The following is a 23,179-nucleotide window of genomic DNA, read 5'->3' as shown; positions in this document are numbered from 1 at the left end:
CCCTTTCGCGAACGGATAGACTCTGGCAATTAAGTGGCGGCTGTAAAAAGCCCAGTTCTTTAATTAGAACAGCCAACTTAATCAAAGGAGTCGTCCGAGGTTTTTTAATTATTTTCAATTTTTAATATCTTTTTTTTGAAAGTCTTAAAGACTTGTAGAGTCATAGCCCGCTTAGATTTATTTGAGAATATATATATATTTTATTGTATTAATCAATTTTTAGATTAGGATTTTCAGCAATTAATATACTAATACCCCCTTTTCTCCCCCCTATGCACGCTTTGTTCTCATCTATGCGTGTTACCCAGGTGTTACACGTATGGGTGAGAAAAAGATTGCATGGGTTATAGTTTTTAAGTTTTCCTTTGGCGGCTGTCATTGTGCTAGTGATTGCACGGTGTACATTGTACCTGTGTGTGCGTGGTAGGTGGTGCATTGTACATCGTTCGGGATACGTGTAATATCGCGTATTTTTGAAAAAGTTATTCAAATAAAAATAACTTGTAGAGTCACGCGTGCGATACGAATTTTGTATTTTTTAATAACCGTTTTGCATAATAGAGACACCCACATTTATTTGTGGAAATATACACGTATATAACTAGTATGCATATATACTAGAGTATACTTGTATTTTGCAGTAGTTTTATTTGCAATAATCACTAGCCTTGACAGACGATTACAGCAACTGGTACGTAACCTATTAGCATGTAAGTTTAGAAATACGCGGTTGAACTAGGGTGACGGAGGTGCCCCGGGGCATGCTCTCTAGTGTAGGCTTTTGCACCCTGGTGGTATGTGTGAGAACCGTGGAGTGAGTGGGTGGGTATGCTTGTATTCTCTGAGTGAATGTGAAACTTTAATTTTAAGTATGTAGGACCCCGGAAAAGCACATGGTACACTTGCACTTTAACAGTGCAAGTCCCATCTTCGGGTTTTTTAATATAGAATTGTCAGAAAATGTTATCTTTTTATTCTATCATGCTTAACTAGTAAATTTATTTTGTGACAATTCTATCATTTTTAATATGTATCATGATTCAAAGGTATTTGCAACCATTTGAAAGATTTATTTATCGATTCTATCTCGAACGAGATATAATCGAAATTAAATTCGCAAAATCTTTGATGGATTTGATACTTAGTTTTAAGTATAACAGGTTTAACACTTTGCACTATCGCGATTTAGTCTTTGAAATGTTTGATATAATTCAATTTAAATTCAATAAAAATATATTGCAAAAAAATGCATTGCATTTTTAGTATTATTTTTATTTCAATTCGTTTTTATTATTTGTGATAGTAATAGTGCGAAGTGTCATGGATTAGCTCAATTAACTGCTCGGACATTCGATTAAATGTGCTCGTGTAACATGTGCACAGTCGATGAACTCTAAGTTCATTGATTGTCCACGAGCTAGGATAGCTAACGGTAAACGCGAATTTATTTTGTAATAATTATTTAACAGAGTAATAACGAACATCGAACGGAATTATTTTGCAAAATGGTATGTATGATAGAAAAATAAATGAAATTATTTCATAGGTATTGTAATATGAAATGTATTTCATTTATATTAATGTTATAAGCAGTTTAGAGTAATTGGGTGAAAATGTCTTGAAGTCGTTTCTAAATTGTAGGACCATAATTTGACATGTTACAACGATATGGTATTAGAATAGAATCGATAATTTACATGGTTAATAATATTCCTTTCGACGAAGAGATATCTCTCGATCAAAAGGTAATAATTATTTTCTATGTAAATAAAAGCTCAGGATGTTTTACTAATCACATTTTTATTTTCAGGGTTGTGTTAGGGTTGGTTAGGTCGGGTTTTTTATTCATTTTATAATTTAGAATCAGGGACGATTCTGATTTTATATCATTGATCGTTGTAACATGCTAAATTATGAGAATACTTTTTGGGAACGATTGACGTTTTTGGTCAATGATTCTTTTCATGCTCGCACGTAGGGAATGTCCGACAGTAGGCATCAAGAAAGAAGAGGCAAAATGCCGAAGAGGCCCCCCACTTAATTGTGGCTCAAGAGGGCAACTATGGACTCAATGAGTTATTTGCAAATTCAACAGCATGGTTGAATTTTTGCGAATAGCTCTTTGGTCATTTGATATTTTGATTGTTTTATTATTTTGCTCGTCAATAATTTATAGTGGTTTTTTAAGAATGAAAGTAATTAATAGAGTTTTCTTGATGTTATAGGTGAACATCGTTGGAATTACCACCACCAACTACCAGAGATTTTTATTGCCAAAAATAAATCGAGTATTTGATAAATTTGATTTTATAGAGTACAATCCCATTTAGAATCCCCCCTCACTTTAATATCATATCATTTTTTCATTTCCAATTACCTTACACCTTTCTTCATTCTTCATTTTATTCATAGAAACTAATTATTTTATAATATTTTTTAATATATCTTTTTTTCTAGGTATTAGAAACTTAATTTTCATTTTATTTTGTTTCAGAATATGATTAATTCTAATGCACTTGTAAGTGCATCGGACTTTTCATCAGGAACTTTCCCTTCGATGCATTCATTGAATCTTTTCAGACCTCCAAAATAATCTTTTCTTTTTCTTTTTCAGGTTCGTTTTGAGTTTGTTTTTTCAGTGGGTAGCGGGTAAATCTTTCTTTGGTTTCTTCACAAAGAAAGGTCTACTTTAGGGATGCGACCCTGCCCTACGCGAGCCATGATTTTCTCCTACCTCCAATAATTGGGAGGAAATTATGTCCTTACCTTGAATTTCACCCCACCAACCATCACTCCTTCCCTACTTCTTTATTTTTCTTTTTGTTTTAGGATTCTTCCTGTTCTAGGTTTCTTATAATAATGGAGTATTCAAGAGGAGAGGAATATGGACCAGAAGAGGACTGAGTTATGGTAAACAGGTTGTATTTTAATTTATTTATTACTTTTTTTATTCAAAGGATGAATTATAAAGAAGATGCAATATTACATCCAAGAATAATAGGAAGCAGATAATAAGAGGACTATAATTATAGTAAATGGTAATATAAAATAATTACTTGCAAAAATAATTCCAGAATTTTAATTCTTTTTATTTTATTCTTTCTAGCAACGTATATGTATAGTAGGTATTTTTAATGTACCCTTTTTTTTCTACAGGTATCATCTAATATCTTCTTTTTTTTTTTTACAAGTACCATCTAATGTTATATATATTTATTTTTATCATACTATATTTTAGGTAGATTAAAAATTATTAAATATAGAATATTCATAACTTGTAATTTCCGAAGGTACATATATTAAAATTATTCTAGGGTGTGTTAGTATTAAGTATCATCAATGATTCTATTGAATTTCTTTTCAGCTTACACTCCTTTTTTATTATTTTGTATTCTTTAGTAATAAAATTTTTCTCTTGTATTTTCGATAATAATTTTATGGATTTTTTTGATGGAACTCTTATGGAGGGGCCTAAGAGTTAGATTTATTCCTTTGAATTGTATTCGGATGTGAGCATCTTTAGGATGCACATCCCTCCTGGGTCTTCAGAAGCGGTTACCTCCTCGTGGTTAGACCCGGGCAATGGTATTTTACTTTCGGTATAATGTTCAACATATTTTTTTTATGTGTTAAACATTCCATTGAAAGTAAAAACTAGCTAAAGACCGCTTACAATAAACGTTATAATTGTAATTAGTTTCTTTTTAACTTCCTAATTAATAACTTCCATGTAATATTCTTGCAGATAAAAAATCTACTCCTGGAAGTAATCACTGCGCATGAGCGATAAAATAATTACTTAAAAATGCAAAAAAATACAAATCAGAACATTTTCATCTTAAATTCTATTAATTAGGTTGATTATTTTAGTTAGGCACATGCGCAACGTTCGGAAAATCATATCAACAACATTGAATGAAAGAAACCTTCATAGAGGACAATGACCTAGTTTAACAGCTGTTTTTGAAGAAGACGGTACTCCTGACCTATATTCCGTTCTTTTAAAAACAATACACACTTTCTTCTAATAATTGACAATTATTATAATACTCTAATATATTCTCTTCATATTTTAGATTGTTTAAACATATATAAATTTGTTTAATCATATTAAATTATCATTAACATACTTTGAATAAAAAATAATTTCCATATGATATTCTTGCAGATGAAAATTCTACCCCCTGAAGTCATCACTGCTCATGAACAATAAATTAATTACATTAGAATGAAAAGAATGTTCAAATCGGAACGTTATAGTCTTGAATTTTCAATTTTCAGATTGTTTCAACGCATATACATTGGTTTAAACGTTAAATACATATTAACGTACTTTATATAGAAAATAATTTTATTTTGAATTTATTTTTTCAGTTTATCAGATGGTTGTATTCAACTTGATTGCGTTCCTGAACTGGAAGGTAATATAAAATACTCCAATTACTTACATTGCAAATAAAATTGTATTATTATTCATTAAAATTTCTGTTTCAGAAGCGGTTTAATGGGTAGCGGGTAAATTTTTTGTTCGTAAAGGGTGGTACCATTTACAAATAAAGAATTTACTTCAGGGATGCGACCCTGCCCACGCGAGCCATGATTCAATCTTACTCCCAAGGATAGAATCATGTTCATTTAACTTTTAAGCTGGAGCTACCGTCTTTTTTTTCTTTTTTTCTTTTTTGGATTTTTGATATGCATAGATAGATATGCATTTAGCATGGGAAACTGAAGCTTCATTATAAGGGAAAACATCTTCCGCTAATTGTTAGACGGACCCAAGGATTCTTTTCCGTAAGTTCGCAATAGTATACGGTGTTGGACTGAACATTTAGTGTAGGTTTCTCCTAAATTTAGAGTCAGTGGACTAGTCCAATCGGGGGGAAACCACTTAAAAAAAAAATCGTGAAAAGTTCCACTTTGAAAGTTATACCCATCCCGCATTTTTCCTATCCTTTTTTATTTTTTAACTCTTTTTTATCAATTTGTTTTCTGTTGCAGGTTGGACTATGGTGAAGAGACGACGACAAATGGACCAAAGAAGGACCAAAGGAGGACCAAAGGTGGACCATAAAAGAATAAGAAGTGGACTTGGTAATACAGGATAGTATAAAATAATTATTTGTTTAAATAAAATGAAAAATTGTATCTTTATATTATTTTATTTATAGCATCGCACATGTGTAATAATTATTTTTAATGTATTTTCTTTATTTATAGGTTCCATGCAACAACTCATAATTGTATACTCTTTTTAATTATTGTACTTTATTTTATATAGATTGAAAATTATGTATATATGTATATATTCTAGGGTGTGTTAGTTTTAAGTAACATCGATGATTCTATTGAATTTCTTTTCAGGTTATACTCCTTGTTATTTATTTTGTATTTTTTGATATTCGAATTTTTCTCTGGTATTCTCCCTAGTAATTTTAAGGATTTTTCGAATAATACTCTTATGGTGGGACCTAAGAGTTAGGTACTTTCCTTTCAGTTATATTCGGATGTGGGCATCTTTAGGATGCACATCCCTCGTGGGTCTTCCGAAGCGGTTACCTCCTCGTGGTTAGACCTGGCCAATGGATATTACTTTCCATGTAATGTTTAACTTATTTTTATGTGTTTTACATTCCATTGCAAGTAAAATCCAGCCAAAGACCGCTTACCATAAACATTATGATTGTAATTAGTTTCTTTTTTTGTAATTAGTTTTATATTTAAAATAAATTTAGTAGAGTTATTTTTATTTATTTGATTTTACAAATCTAATTACAATTTTATAATTTAATTTTACCTACTTACTATATCAATAGTTCAAAAGATCGATCTATCGATAGTTCGATAATCGATATATCGAAGTTCGATATATATCGATAGTCCAATAATCGATATATCGAAATTCGGTATATATCGATAGTTCGATAATAAATATATCGAAATTCGATATATATCGATAGTTCGAAATTCGATATATATCGATAGTTCGATAATCGATATATCGAAGTTTAATAATCGATATATCGAAGTTCGATATATATCGAAAGTTCGATAATCGATATATCGAAGTTCGATATATATCGATAGTTCGATATATATCGATATTCCGTTAATCGATATATCGAAGTTCGATATGTCGATAGTTCGATAATCGATATATCGAAGTTCGATATGTATCGATAGTTTAAAAATCGATATATCGAAGTTCGATAATCGATATATCGAAATTCGATATATATCGATAGTTCGATAATCGATATATCGAAATTTGATATATATCGATAGTTCGATAATCGATATATCGAAGTTTGATAATCGATATATCGAAGTTCGATATATATCGAAAGTTCGATAATCGATATATCGAAGTTCGATATATATCGATAGTTTGATAATCGATATATCGAAGTTCGATATATCGAAGTCCGATAATCGATATATCGAAGATCGATATATATCGATAGTTTGATAATCGATATATCGAAGTTCGATATATATCGATTGTTCGATAATCGATATATCGAAGTTCGATATATATCGATAGTTTGTTAATCGATATATCGAAGTTCGATATATATCGATAGTTTGATAATCGATATATCGAAGTTCGATATATATCGATAGTTCGATAATCGATATATATCGATAGTTCGATAATCGATATATATCGATAGTTCGATAATCGATATATATCGATAGTTCGATAATCGATATATATCGATAGTTCGATATTTGATATATCGAAATTCGATATATATCGACAGTTCCATAATCGATATATCGAAGTTCGATATATATCGATTGTTTGATAATCGATATATCGAAGTTCGATATATATCGATTGTTTGATAATCGATATATCGAAGTTCGATATATATCGATAGTTTGATAATCGATATATCGAAGTTCGATATATATCGATAGTTTGATAATCGATATATATATCGATAGTTCGATAATCGATATATCGAAGTTCGATATATATCGATTGTTCGATAATCGATATATCGAGGTTCGATATATATCGATAGTTAGATAATCGATATATCGAAGTTCGATATATATCGATAGTTCGATAATCGATATATATCGATAGTTCGATAATCGATATATATCGATAGTTCGATAATCGATATATCGAAGTTCGATATATATCGATTGTTTGATAATCGATATATCGAAGTTCGATATATATCGATAGTTTGATAATCGATATATCGAAGTTCGATATATATCGATTGTTTGATAATCGATATATCGAAGTTCGATATATATCGATTGTTTGATAATCGATATATCGAAGTTCGATATATATTGATAGTTTGATAATCGATATATCGAAGTTCGATATATATCGAAGTTCGATAATCGATATATCGAGATTCGATATATATCGATAGTTCGATAATCGATATATCGAAGCTCGATAATCGATATATCGAAGTTCGATAATCGATATATCGAAGTTCGATATATATCGATATATCGAAGTTCGATATATATCGATAGTTTAATAATCGATTTATCGAAGTTCGATATATATCGATAGTTTAATAATCGATATATCGAAGTTCGATATATATCGGTAGTTTAATAATCGATTTATCGAAGTTCGATATATATCGATAGTTTAATAATCGATATATCGAAGTTCGATATATATCGAAAGTTGGATAATCGATATATCGAAGTTCGATATATATCGATAGTTCGATAATCGATATATCGAAGTTCGATATATCGAAGTCCGATAATCGATATATCGAAGATCGATATATATCGATAGTTTGATAATCGATATATCGAAGTTCGATATATATCGATAGTTCGATAATTGATATATCGAAGTTCGATATATCGATAGTTCGAAGTTTCCGGTTGAATTTTAGAAATTTCTGTCTAACAAATGACTAATGAAATGTACCAGTTAGAAAGATAATTATAGATGTAGAGTCTTAGCCCGTGGGTTCTCCGAACACAGCAATCTTCTCGCGGTAAGACCTGGGTCAATATTACTTGTGATCTATATTCCAAATCTAATTGTAAATTATGTTACGCAAGTACTATGGGTGCGAATGGCTATGCTAGATTCAATTTAAATTCATTTACATATGTTTAAATTATTATTAACATTTTTTTTGTGCTTTTGACACATGAATTTTATAAAAAAATAATCAAATGAATCTTAGATTTATCAATTAAAAAAAAAAAAAAAAATACTTTTCTATACTATTAACTATAAGAATCAACAAATATGTTTAATATTAAAATTATTATAATTTTATTGCTATTTATTTTTTTTTTACTTATAATATTCTTTTTTTATTAAAATAATAACATTAATAAATATCGTAATTTATTAGAATAATTAAATAAAAGAAGAAAAAAACAAAAAACATATTTTTTTAAAGAACAAATAAAAGAAATAGATTCATTTTGTGTAGAGTTTTTATCTTTATTTACAAATTTGTTATAATCATTAATGTACTCGGTAACAAAATTGTATTGCACATATAGAGAATAATCATTGTTTAGCGCTAAGGCGAAAAAATTAATTAGCAATGATTTCTTATTGTTTGGTTGTTTGTTTTTTTTTCTTTTCCTTTTTTTTTTTTTAAGTTTTCTTTTTTTTCTTTTTTTTTCAATATTTTCTTTTTAAATATTGTGACAAAGACAAATGAATATTTTGAAAATTGGATAAAATGTCTTTTCTTTTTTATTTTATTTACGTCGTTATTGTATTATACTCACAATCAGTCAGTAAAACGTACACGTAAATAGCGTTCATGATTTTTCGCTTTATTTTTTTTGTTTTTGGTATCTTTTTCTTTAAATTTTAAGTATAATCTCTCTCTCTCTCTTTCTTTCTCTCTCTCTCTCTCTCTCTCTCTCTCTCTCTCTCTCTTAAGATTATTCACGTAATAAAGAACGAAGCATTCTTCAACGTAAAAAATAATTATTTAGAGCAGGTAAAGTTTAAATAGGTTTCTCATGGGTTTTTCTTCTTCTTTCTTTTTGTTTTTTGTTTTTTGTTTTTTTTTTTTTTTACATAGAAATTCCTTAGATCAAAATACATCTAATTTTTTCGATAGATAAGCCGAACAATTTTTTTCGAACTTTTTAGTCAGTCGTCACATTATTCAAATGCTTGCTACATAAAAACTTGATAATTTACATAAAATATTAGAAAAACAATTTAAATAACAATACGTATCACTATCATTTGAGTGGGAATAAACTGATTCTCTCTTTTACTCTTTTTTCATTATTTTTCATTCTTTTTTTTTTTCTTTTTTTTTTCTTTTCTTTTTTTCTAATTATTTATTTTTTAACGAGTACAAAAGCAACGCGAATATTTATCCATCGCGTTAAAATATGACAATTAATTTAATTAATCATAGAGATATATATATATATTTATCATTTTTTCAAACTTGTCAATTTTTATTTTTATCTACAGAAGAGTGACTATTTGGTTCGTTTTTGTTCGGCTGTTCTTTTTTTAAGTATTTTTCCTTTTTTTTTATTTTTTAAATAATAAAATGAAATGTTCAATGTAGATGATTTAGTCAAGTTCAATCTATTTCATATAAAATTATATATTTAAACAATCATTTGTCAAAGTATTACGATACGTGAGAATTGAAAGAAAAAAAAACAAAAAATACTGAATACTTAAAAACATCAAATAATTTTATACGAATTAGTACGATTAGAAGATTTTTCACATAATTTATCGTAATTAACGTAAACGCAAACTCACAATATTTACTTTTTAAACTATTCCATTAATTTAATAATAACAATACTTATTTATTCATTATATTAATTTCAAGTTTTTTCTTTGCCTCTAATTTTTTATTATAACGATAATTCTAAGAGGGGTAGAGGGGGAGGGGGAAAGGGTGGTGGCGGGGGGGGCAGCTATGTGCGCACATGTTTCTCTATGGTGTTTATGTACGTGTGTGTTATGATTATTTTCATTCAGATGAAAATAATTTCATTCTTATCCCATGAGTTTTCGTTATATTGATTTTACAAAGTACATAATAGTATATGTGCAACTGGGTGTGTGTGTGTGTGTGTGTGTGTGTGTGTGTGTGTGTGTGTGTGTGTGTGTGTGTGTGTGTGTATGTGTAAGTAATTTAATTAAGTATATAGGTACAACTGGATTAAGAAACTTAACACTAGAAATAGAAGTTAGGAGAGTTCGCGTTACTAATTTTTATAAACAATGTTCAGAATAAATTTTGCATGTAATATAAAAAAAAAAAAAGAAGAAAAGAAAAATTATAGTACACGATTTATCAATAGAATTAATTTAAAAAAAAAAACAACAGAGAAATTCCTTCTATTTTTTTTTGTTTTTTTGTTTCTTCATTTTTTTTCCACGATTATTTTTTTACTGATTATTTGTTCATTAGTTAATTATTTATACATTTTATTTTAATCAAGAATGAGGCTGCATGAACGTGTTTATTATGCGTACGTGTGCGTATGCGCATGCATTTAAGGGGACCTTCTACTCTGCAATTTAAAAAAATTTATTTTTTTTTTTTATCATTTTTCGAATGTATATATATGTAGAAATATTGTGTTAAAATTTCAAAAAGATCCGATGTCTCTAACTACATTTTTGGTGCCTGAACGTAACTACCTCGGACCGCTTTCCTGAGCGTTCGGCGCGCACGGACGACTCTTATCTTGTTCAATCCCTTTCTCTTTCAATGTTTATTCAAGCAGTTTTTTTTATTGTAATCTGTATAATCCTTCGTATTGTCAGGTATATTTTTCGGGGGATCAGACATAGAGAAATATATAACTGTCTGAAGATGATGATATATAGATTATTAAATTATGATGATGTTAATGGGCTAATAATTTGAATAAAACGTGGCCCATTGCTAGGCCCATTAATCGGCCAATGATCAACTACCATTAATGGGCCGATAATAACTGCCGGTAATGGGCCCATACTAAATGCCGGTAATGGGCCGATACTAAATGCCGGTAATGGGCCGATAATAAATGCCGGTAATGGGCCGATACTAAATGCCGGTAATGGGCCGATACTAAATGCCGGTAATGGGCCGATACTAAATGCCGGTAATGGGCCGATACTAAATGCCGGTAATGGGCCGATACTAAATGCCGGTAATGGGCCGATACTAAATGCCGGTAATGGGCCGATAATAAATGCCGGTAATGGGCCGATAATAAATGCCGGTAATGGGCCGATACTAAATGCCGGTAATGGGCCGATACTAAATGCCGGTAATGGGCCGATACTAAATGCCGGTAATGGGCCGATAATAAATGCCGGTAATGGGCCGATAATAAATGCCGGTAATGGGCCGATAATAAATGCCGGTAATGGGCCGATACTAAATGCCGGTAATGGGCCGATACTAAATGCCGGTAATGGGCCGATACTAAATGCCGGTAATGGGCCGATACTAAATGCCGGTAATGGGCCGATAATAAATGCCGGTAATGGGCCGATAATAAATGCCGGTAATGGGCCGATAATAAATGCCGGTAATGGGCCGATAATAAATTTTATTAATGGGCCGATAATAAATGCTATTAATGGGCCGATAATAATTTTTATTAATGGGCCGATAATAAATTTTATTAATGGGCCGATAATAAATTTTATTAATGGTCTTTTGAATTTCAGGTAAAAACCTGAATTTTATAATTCAGGTAAGCCATTCTCAAGTTCTGATGGAGCTACCAAAGCACTAAAGTTTTAAGGTGTTTTTTTATACTACTGTTTTTGCAATTAAAAATTAATTAAAATGAAAAAATAAAAATTCATTTATATAGTTTAAGACTCAATTTAACAAACCCAACAACTTTTAGATCGATATCTTTTATAGTTTTCTTGGAAAAAATTCGCGAAAATAGTCTTTTTTTTAAGTGCTCAGAGTAGAAGGTCCCCTTAAAAATGCATATGAATATTGTTGTAAATTAAATTAGGAAAAATTATGTAAAATTTTATTTTTTGACTCGGTTAACCTTCTCTTTTTTTTTTTTTTAAATAAATATATAAATTTTTTTCAATTAATATATATATATATATATGTATATATATATATATAAAAGAAAAAACAAAATAAATTTTTATACACACAATTTAAAGCTTTTATATTATAATCGATGTAATTTATGTAATGTTTCAAAAGTAGCAATGATGTGTGTGTGTGTGACGAATGATTATTATAAAGCGATTATTATGATCTTTTTAAATATAATAACATCGGCTTATCGATTATTATAATATGCCCCATTCTCGATATACTAGCACTTTTATATATTTTTTTTATTCTTTTTTCTTTTTTTTTTTTTTTGTAATATTTCGTAGGCCTGTGACACCGATTTCATTCACATATCAGTTTTACGATTAGGCGTACGTATCTATGCTTGTGTTGTAATTCCTAATATAATACGACGATTTTTATTTATTTACTCATTTATTTATTTATTTATTCATTGATTTTATTTTCTTCTTCTTTCATTTCTTTTTCTCATTTATCTTTTCTTTCTTAATTTTATTACTTTTTTTCTTTTTCTTTTTGGTTTTGTTTCGTAAGAGTAAAAACGACACTCGCCGACCGTTTCTTAGTGAGAATACTTTCTGCTTTGGCGTTTTTATTTATTTATTTAATTAATTAATTCATTAATAATTCAATTCACAATTATTAATTTTATCTCTCTCTCTCTCTCTCTCTCTCTCTCTTTTCATTTCTATATCTTTCACTCGTGTTTTTTTATTCTTTTTTGTTATTTATTAAATAATGATTTATTTAATGGATTTTTTTTTTGCAATGATGCCTCGTCGATTTCTGTGGTTTCTTTTTTTATTTTATTTTATTTTATTTTATATCGACGAGGAACAATACAGGCCGGATAATATGCGTGTAATATATTTTGTTCTTTTATATTTTAATAATTTATAATAATAATATATCATACGTGTATAAGAAACATTTAAATTGAACAACGTTGATAACTCGTTCGCACGTCTCTGTGTAATTATATTTTAATGCGGGTCCGTGTAATTAAGTGTATATATAAAATTCGAATGTGTATCTCTTGCCATTCTCTTTTTTATATGTCTCTCCTCATTTCTGGCTTCCTTCTGTGTATGTGTGTATGTGTGTATATATATTTTTCGGACCGCAAAAAAAAAAAAATGAACGAGAGTTGAAATTTTCAACAGCATTTTACTAGATTCCAACGTGTCGCATAAACTATACAAAAATGAGCGCTCGAAGTTGGGAGAAACGAAATTATTTTTGGACGGTACGACAAAGAAGCATACAATATACATATATATATAAATATATACATATTATATATGTATACGTTATGTATGTATAATTTATATATATATTTATTATATATATATGTAACGAAACATTACCACAATTACCCAAAAAAAATTTCTTATTTGTTCCACACAAATTCAAATCGCTCGTAACTTCTTTCCTCCTCATTTTTTTTTTTTTTTTTTTTTTTAACATCGATCGAAGGAAGCGGAGAATATTTTTATTTATTTCTTTCTGTTTTTTATTTATTTATTTATTTTTTTTTTTGTTATCATTTCCATATATGCATTCTCCATTAATTCTAATCTTTTAGAAGACACACGGAACAAAATGTTTTATTGCGAAAACGCATAAAGATTCTTGTGCTCTTATCTAATGTCGTTTATTTTTATTGGTTTTTTTTTTATTTGTTTTTTTTTTTCTATTTTTTTCATTTTAATTTTTCTTCTCTCGACGACGACACGTTTCTCTGTCTCTCTCTGTCTCTCTCTTTATTTTTTATTAATTATATACTGCATTCTCTAGACCATGACTATTATTTGAAATCATTTTATAATCGAAAGACACGTGGGTGGGTGTGTTTGTATGTGTGTGTCTTGTATACACGTAAGTCTTTTTTTTCTTCTCGTGTCGTTAATATTCATATTCCAAATTTCGTAGAGATCTGGAAAAAAAAAAATGAAAAATTTAGTACAAATTATAGGATTATACAAAAATAATCTATAATTTTAAAAATTCAATTCTGAATATACCCTAGTAGCACAAAATATTGAATACATGTGTTAATATTAAATACACATGTATTTAATATTTTGTGCTACTAGAGTACTTTGGAATTTAGTGAAAAGTAGATAGTATTTAATAATTCTTCAAAAATAGGTTTTTTTAAATAATGAAATATAAAAAATTATGAAATGAGATAAATTATAGAAAATAAATGTAAAAATATTATAATGATAGAGAAGTGTATGTACTTGGTTGCAACGTGCGACTAATTGTATCTAATTTCGTACATATATCAAACGAGGTACTGGGGAGTGACGGTTACTTGAGCCGCTGTGTAACATTTGCCAAGGCAACAGCAAACGCTTGCAATGCACTGAACGGGTATTGAAAATCCAATGTGTAGGCATTTCCATCTATTCGACCGAACTGCATTACCTACAAAATAAATAAATCAAAAATATTAATAAGTAATAGAGTATGAAACATGAAAAAATATATACAATATTTTAAAACTTGCCTGTTTGCCACGGAATTCAATTTGAAAATTTTTCGCACTCTCTTGGGTAACTCTACCACCAAAATCAAGCTGATACACCTGACTAGCTTCGTTCCACATCGGTGCTTTATTGTGCATCACAAGTTCTCGTCTGGTTGCTTCTTGTTTATGGCCATTATGACCTCCACTCTTCTGTTTTAACTAAAATAATGTAGGGATATATGTGATGATATATCATGTTTTTGTATATGTCAAGATTTCGTTTAATTATTTTTTTCTTATAAGCTATTATTATATATAAAATTATATTATTCTATTTTATGTTTAAAATTGTTTGGAATATTAATTGTTGCTAACTTTTTGACGAAGTTGTGCTTTCTGAAACGTTTCCAAGTCTCGATAACTCGAGGACGAGTCGTCCTGTATAAGTCCTTCCTCGTCAGAACTTTCACCACGACTTTTTCGTATTCGCCTACTTAATAAAGGACTCGAGAGAAGTCTTCTTCTGATTGGCGAAGCTGAAGCTGGTCTCTTTCCTTTTTTCGAAGGTGCTGGACTGCTCGGTGAACTTCTTGGCAGTCTACGCGTGATTATTAATGTGTTTAGATGTTGAGAAATAATTAAGAGTAATTAATTAATCAATTGATTTACCTTGGAGATGGACGAGGAGAAGGTGGTGGTAATGAATGACTCTCATCGAAATCTCTAAGTCTTGCTGCGAGACCATCCAATGATGATGCCAATGAACCACTCGGACTAGAACCTCTAAAAAAATCATTTTTAAATGTCAATATAAATTCGTTGTATAATTTACACTCGTGTTACAATTAATAATTTGTTTAGTCACCTAACAGGAGACGCGCAAGTTTCTAATCGACTCGGTTTCTTAACAAAAGTTTCATCGTCACCATGTAGTATCTTCTTTTGACATTCAGTCACAGTATCGTTGGTAATCTCACCTAAAGCTACAACATTAGAATCACTGCACTTTTCCTCAGTAACTATCTCCGAACAATTAACAACGTTCGTTGCTTCCTCAAGGTGTTCAGGTAATTTAGGAGGAGTTGATATCAATTCGTTACTAGGAAATATATCACTAGAGTCCAAACTCTTCGATTTACCACAATTACGAAGTCTAGGTGGTTTAGTACTCTGCTGTCCAATGTCATGCTGCGTCCGATTTTTTTTCCTTCTTTTCGTTTTTCTTGAAACCAATACTAGTCTCTTGTTAGGTGCTTCCTTTCTCAACATATTCAAGGCAACGTCGCAAGGTACCAACTGTGCATCGACTAAATCCAAATATCCAACGCTACAACTTCTTACTATAGAATCGTTAGAACAAAGTGGTCCGATACTAACTACCGTTGATGTCCTATGTACTCCACGAAATTGTTCAATTTCAGCCTCAGCTCTATTCTCCTCGTCAATAAAACAAAGTTCCTCTGTCGTTTTTCCACTCGATTGATTATTAGAAATATTGATTTTTCCAAAAGTACCCTGAGATTTGTTTTCCTTCTGTTGTTCCAACGTACACGACGAATATGAACTTGATTGTTCGTGATCAGAATGATCGGACAACTGATAGGAACACGTAGACGGAAGTAATAAACTGGACGAACCGTTCGAATCATTATTATTTTTTGGAAACGGATTTAAATTACTTTGCGTAGGACTTAGATTCAAATTCGTCCCGTTGTTCTGATTATTTCTAGCTTGTAAGAAACCGTGGCAGCTTTGTTGCACGTTGTTCGAGTGATTGGAATTTAGGACGTTACTCGAACATGACGTTATAATGTTCAATCCATTCATGTAAATCATTTGTGATTGTGAACAATTATTACCGGACTCTAAATTATTTAACATGGAATTTTGTGAACTGGATGCTTCACCTGAGGGTACTTGGCCATTGTGCATGGACGTGGGAATGATGTTCGACGAACCAGAATTTAGGCTCGTTTTATCTTCCTGAGATATTTGATTAAATTTATTATTCTCAAGTTCCTTTTTCGTAACCATACCGTTATTTTGTTGATCAGCCAACGCTGTTTTAACTCTTTGAATATTACTAGAGTAATCTGTACCATTGTTCGACGTAGCTATCAATGTTTGTGTCGGTGCAACTGCATTTTTAGGCGATTGTAAAGCCGGAACGTCGCAACATCTTGGTGGATTATGTCTCGGTGGTGTGCGATAGGTATTTGTAGGTGCACTTCGTATATTCTCGTACAAATTCGTCATCTCTTGTAGATCTACATAAGGAAATTCGTTTTCATAACTTTCAACGCGTGCCAATGAGGCAGGTAAGGCTTCTGTGGTTAAAAATTGATTTGAGATCTGAGATTTTGGACGATTTGAATTCAGTCGTGCGTTACGCGGTGTCATCGGAGCTATTGGTGGTGGCTGGGTTTCCGATGTCGTTCTAGAAGTTCCTTGAAGATCCTGAAATGTTTCTTCCTCATCCTCGGAAAAAAGATTTGGGTTGAAACTTGGATCTGGACCTGTATGATGAAACGTTTCATTTGAAATTTTAAGATAATATTAAAGAAGAAAAAAAATTAAATCATTACCTGCAGGTAAATCATCTCTCAATTCCGTAATCACCAATGTCATTTGTCTTGGTTGTAAATGTAACAATGATGTTCGATAAGTAACTTGACCTAAGTTAGCTGGTACAGAATCAGCCAATCCATGGAATTTAAATTTCGTGCCCCAGATATTCGAAGTAACTTCGACCAGTCTTGCGTGCTAAAGACAAATAGATTCGGTTAAGTAAAATCACGATGACACTCTTACGTTCCTTTCTAAACCTAGAACATTCTGTATAGATATCTTACGTCACGCGAGACTTGTTATATCGATCGAGTAACTAAATACGTAATTAAATCGCTAATCTTAGAATAAAATGAAAAAGAAATCTTGTATTTTCTTACCTCAGGTAAAGTGTCGACGTATGTTAAATCGTCACTTTCTTCTATACTTTTTTCTTCCCTTTTTCTTCTATTTTTTCGACGATTTCTCGGTGAACTACACAAATCAGCAGTATCCCTTTCCGTATCAGAGCCATCACTGAACGAAGGACATTGTGAAACATCTTCGAATAATTGCAAAGTATCTTGATTCTGAGGATCGAATATTACAAATTCTGGTCTAATTTTACTAGTTCTTCGTCCTTTCAATAATGGCACAAGTCCACCTAGATATTCTAAATATAATGTATAACAAGGTATAGGTTCTATAGCATGTCTAAGCATTGTACAATGTAATCTTCCACTTCCAGGTGGTGGCCTTGATACAAAACGTCTTAATTCTCTTGGTTCTGGTACTGGACATCTACAATAACAAAACTACTTTACGATCAAACATATTTTTCCTTCATTAATTAATTGCTATTGTAAAAGTACCGACAAAATATTGTCCCTTTTATAATAATAAAATGTGTATTATATTTAAGATGAATATTTCAAAATGTTGTATCACGTAAATGAAAACGGATTTGAAAATACGAGACAGTACTTTACGGTACCTCTGATATTACATTTGCAATTGCGTTTACCGTATTGTACTGGCGAACAATGCAGCTACCGATGCTCTTAATCTCGGTGGCAAAGGAAGTTGTTGGACACTGGACTCTCTCGTGAGGGCAGCCCTCACTGCTAATCTAGATAGCAACTGCAACGAACCGACCCTCCTGTGACGTAGAAATTTCATTTAGAGTTTAAATACTCCTCTTAATTATTATCCATTGTTATATGAGATTTATCATACGATACGTGTAAAACGTTCTCATACGTTTTGTTTTTTTTTTCTTTTCTTTTTTATAAGATTTTACGGTCACAAATATGATATTTATATAAATATATTAAGAAACATTTGGCAATTAACCCTTTGACTGTGGCGCGTTCTCGAACGAATCCATTAATATGAACGGTGGGCGCAATTTTCGCATGTCAGTCGCTGCGACTGTTTTTCCATTGACTACTCTGACCAAAACAGATAATAATGGCAAATAAAATAAAAATATGAATTTTAAACAAATTTTTTTAAAGTAATTTTTTAGGCTATTTTAATTTACTTTATTTATTTATTTTGTGCATTTTTTCAATAATAATCGGTAATTTAAATATCATAGAAAAAATACAAAAATTTATAATGTAACACAGAGTATAATAAACTTTAAACTGGATGTTTTAATAATATTAATCTAATTATAAAAATAATAAAACGATAATGTGATGAACGAATAAAGATAATAAAATTAAAATAGACGACGAATTTCAAATATAAAAGCAATTAATTAAACGATATTGAAATAATTGCCAATATTTAATTGCTATGTTACATATACGCTATGTTACATATCACAATGAATTCCATGTTAAATTAATCGGTAATACTGCAATATAAAGGTGTTATAAAAAAAAAAAAATACAGAGGGCCTATGTATATTTACACCTTTCGTATATATTGATGGATTTGTGAGAGCGTATATATACGCCTTTAGCAGTCAAAGGGTTAACAAGATTTAAGCGGAGGTTTAAGTTTAGAAAAAATATCGTATATTTATTAGAATTAATTTGAAATTGTTTCTGATCAATTACAATGTTATTAATTATCTCACAGATAACGATGATAATGAAATTAAATGAAGAAATAAAAAAAATAAAAAAATAAGAAAAGCACATACATAAATCGTATTATATATCACCTGGACACCCATGCCGCATGTACTCTTGCACCAGTTGCTACGAATAGTCTTCTGTCGTTATGACCCCAGGTTAACGCCGATACAGGGCACTGAAGATAACAAAACTCGTAAATCAATGTCAGTACGATAAGAATTCGTTTTATTTCTCGCGTGTAGTAGATACAAAATTAAAGAGAGAGAGAGAGAGAGAGAGAGAGAGAAAGAGCTCACCTGCGTGTATGGAATCGCCGTTGTGTAAACTAGAGTACCGTTCACCGAATAAAATTTTAATAGATTCGTATATTCTTGGAAATTGTTTTGAACTAGAGAATCCGATTCTTTAGTTCCTGCTATTGCTAAGAGCTTTCTCGAATTACTCCATTCTGCGTGTAATGGTGTTTTTAGATTCGTAAATATAGTGATCGGTGATACGTCGTCGAATGAACGTAACATGACTATGTTACCGTCGGCGAGGCAAACAGCTAACACGTAATTACGTTCGTCTGTTGATTATATTAAAATATAGAAATTAATTAAGCTCGTTACGGAAAGGTGTTTCAACTAAATTTACGTATTTCTTTTATTTTCTCTTTTTTTTTTTTTTTTTTTTAATACACCATTTTCGATGAAAAAAGTAATAACAACAATTTGTATATATATATATATAAAATAAAAGTTAATTAATTCAAATACACAAAGGTGCGTGTTAAAAAGATTGATAATTATAAAATACAAATTTATCTTTAATTATCAAATGAACTCGATTTTTTATAAATAAAAACAATGGAAATATTTTGATGTAAATATTACCTCTTCTTGATCTATCGCTAGTAAAATCTTCGTCACCTTCTTCCATTGTAAATTTTTCAGCACTCCATGCCATCGATGTTACACCTGCTCCTAATTGTACCTCCGATACCATTGCACCATGAACATCCATCACAATCAATTGTCCGGCCGTTGTTCCAAAATAAACCTATCATCATCGTAGATGATCAAAAATATTTCTCTTGATAAACTCGTGGTGTTGACACACCCATACGTACGCACACACACAAATTGTCTATTAATATTATTTATTCAAAGTGTGATGAATCATACGATATTCGTATTAGAATGCAAAACGTTCGATTCATGTTTTTTTTTTAAAACGAGCTGATAGATTCTAGATTATAATTTGCCTACAAACCACGCGAATAATTGCCGTACGAAATGATTCTTGCCTGTTGGTCATCCGGTGTCCAAATTCCGCAAGTTATCGTTGCTTTACCGTTCAGCATTGACGACCAATATCTTTGTCCACCAACACTGCCAACTAGTACGAAACCATCCTAACAAAATATAAAAGAAAATAAAATAAATAAGAAATACAAATTCAATCAAATTTAACAATTATTACATTATGATTACTATTTTCTTAAAAAAAGACAACTACAACTTATCTTAAAAAGTATAATAATATAGTATATCTTATAAGTTATTTATAAATTAATATTAATTGTCCGTCAAGATATTCTTTAATTACATTTGAAATAGGATATTCAATTAATTGTATATTGGATAAAGTTATAACTCGATACTACGGTATTATATTCGATATTGAAAATCAGTATTGATACAAATTTGATTGTAAATCATTGAAATGATATCAATGAAAAAGTTTCTAGACGTTAATTAATCCGACGTCGCAATCCGATTCTACGAATAATTCTTTTTTTTTTCGAAATATATAAAATGAATTTAAAGATATATATATTATTAAATAGGTATACGTGTATATACCCGGTAACATATAAGAGCCATACGACCGTCGTGGGACCAAGAGAAATGTGTTACTGGGGTGTTCCTATCGTTTATTAATTCTATACTCCATCTTCCTTCATATTTTATCCAAACGAAGATTACGCCTGAACTATCACACGATGCTAACTTCTGATAGGGTTCGTTCCATTTCACGAATATTACCTGTAACAAACAAATACATACTTATATATATATTTAAATATATTTTTGTAGAAAATTTTTTATGAAATATTGGAAAATTCAATGTGCATTTAATTTTGTTAAACACTTTTGATCATAGTGAACGTGAATATAAAAACAATATGATAAATTATTCATCAGATAATTTGCCTTTTAAACGAGACAGATATAAAACGTGTCTCGATTTTTCCTGTTTTTTTTTTTTAAATTAGAAAGAGATTTAGATTAATTATTATAAAAAAAAAAATGAAATAACTCGATAATAATATAATGAACATAATATAATTTATTTGATTGTACGTGTGTGGTAAATCATATAAAAAAAAAAAATGCATTTGAGAGTAGTATTTTCTTATAATTAATCGATTTTTCATTTAGTTGATGATTTTTCTTTTCTTTTTATCTCTCTCTCTCTCTCTCTCTCTCTCTCTCTCTCTCTCTCTTTATTTTTCCTTTTAATTTTCTTTCGATGCACTTCGATAAAAAGATAAAGTATACCCCCCTACCCCAACGTCATAATACTTTCTAGAAAGAATTTTTTTTTGTGCTTTTCCTTTTTCTTTTTTCTTTTTCTTTTTTTCTTTTTTCTTTTTTCTATCTTTTTTATCATCATCCTGCTTCGTTGAAAGCAGCAGTCAAACCTAGTTGAATGATCAAAGCACTGCTTTTTATCTCGGGATGCCATTAGAGGGATTTGTATTTTCGAGTGCTGGTCTGTTTCTTTAACGAAACCGTGTTGCAAAGATAAAAGAATATCTGTCAATTTTATAGAAACTTGTAAGAATTTCTATTTTTTTTTTTTTATATTATTTTAACAAACACAGAGAGAGAGAGAGAGAGAGAGAACGAAAAACAGAAAGGGAAAGAAAGTATATTATAAGTTTGAAATAAGATAGTCGAGAAAAGACGAACTAATATTCTAGCACGACTGCATATATAGAACTATTATAATAATAATTATAATAATAAGTATTATTATTATAAATAGTTAGAGAAATAATAATAATAACTTCGAAAAAAAATTCCTATTTTCCCAGACTTTTAACCAAGGTTGTTTCATTAATTTAATGAAACTTTAAAAGTAAAAACTTCTATAGAAAAGGAAGTGATCTTAACAAAATTAAATACGGTCGATCAGAAAACAGAGCTATGAAACGGTTGCTATACTAAATAATGAGAAAAAAAGAGACAAACATATAGGATTGAACCTGCGAGGGAATGAGACGGAATATATACCCTACGGACTTTTCAGAAATACTTTTCGGAAAAAACCTCACTACTTTTCGGAATAAACCTCACTACTTTTCGGAATAAACCTCACTAGTTTTCGGAAAAAACCTCACCATTTTCGGAAATACTATAAGTACTTATCTTTTTTGAAATACTCTAGTGAGGTTTTTTTCCGTCTCATTTCTTTGAATTGAAAACTTGCTTACTGTGTAATATGTTATCTATTTATATATGTTTTTAATAAAACGTATAATAATTTTTCAGTGTGATAATAATAATATAATAATATAATAATATTATTATAAAAAAACAACCCTACAATTATCCTACACCTGATATTCTGCATTCGTCTCATTCTCTCGAAACTTAGTTTTTCGAAGGTTTCACTTCGAACACGTGTTATCTGCCCACATGATATTTTTCTACTTTTTCTTCAATGTTATTGTTAACAAATATTAATTAATTTCAAATCGTGCGCGTGTTGGTATTAAATTAAATTGTTCGGATAGAAAAATGTGAATAATTAAAAATATTTGTAGCAAAAAAAAAAAGCAAAAAAAAAAAGAAATTTGTTCAGAAATGTTTTCCTATAAAAAGAAAATTTTTTAAAGAAACGAATCTTTTTTTTTCCTTTTTGATTGTTTTTAATATAATTTGTTCTTTGAAAGAATACGAAAAGGTTCGTTAAATTTCTATTTGTATAGACTCACGGAATTTTATGGGAAA

At 30.1% G+C, this 23,179-nt stretch overlaps 1 protein-coding gene across 2 annotated transcripts in view; it reads right to left on the bottom strand.

The window, feature by feature from the left end:
* Positions 1–8,846: 8,846 nt before the first annotated feature.
* Positions 8,847–23,179, bottom strand: part of Tusp (WD40 superfamily protein Tusp) — a 38,320-nt gene continuing 23,987 nt past the window's right edge. The window contains exons 3-16 of one of the 2 annotated variants that reach the window (XR_001476044.2): positions 21,023–21,205; positions 20,464–20,571; positions 20,051–20,216; positions 19,472–19,743; positions 19,262–19,350; positions 18,110–18,244; positions 17,487–17,886; positions 17,124–17,301; positions 15,404–17,054; positions 15,208–15,321; positions 14,914–15,136; positions 14,578–14,757; positions 14,309–14,495; positions 8,847–13,998 (exon numbers count right to left, since the gene is read on the bottom strand). Coding sequence is in view for 1 of the 2 variants with exons in the window: in XM_015325443.2 (XP_015180929.1) it covers positions 14,379–14,495; positions 14,578–14,757; positions 14,914–15,136; positions 15,208–15,321; positions 15,404–17,054; positions 17,124–17,301; positions 17,487–17,886; positions 18,110–18,244; positions 19,262–19,350; positions 19,472–19,743; positions 20,051–20,216; positions 20,464–20,571; positions 21,023–21,205 (3,816 nt within the window). In the remaining variant the exon portion in view is untranslated. The remainder of the gene's footprint in view (positions 13,999–14,308; positions 14,496–14,577; positions 14,758–14,913; positions 15,137–15,207; positions 15,322–15,403; positions 17,055–17,123; positions 17,302–17,486; positions 17,887–18,109; positions 18,245–19,261; positions 19,351–19,471; positions 19,744–20,050; positions 20,217–20,463; positions 20,572–21,022; positions 21,206–23,179) is intronic. The other variant, XM_015325443.2, reaches the window with a different exon arrangement.

The sequence above is a fragment of the Polistes dominula genome, unplaced genomic scaffold (assembly GCF_049000335.1).
Source record: "Polistes dominula isolate Pdom_NZ unplaced genomic scaffold, Pdom_raw_medaka contig_27, whole genome shotgun sequence".
Taxonomy (NCBI): domain Eukaryota; kingdom Metazoa; phylum Arthropoda; class Insecta; order Hymenoptera; family Vespidae; genus Polistes; species Polistes dominula.
Note: the sequence above shows the minus strand (reverse complement) of the source record. Positions and strands in the feature narration are given on the sequence as shown.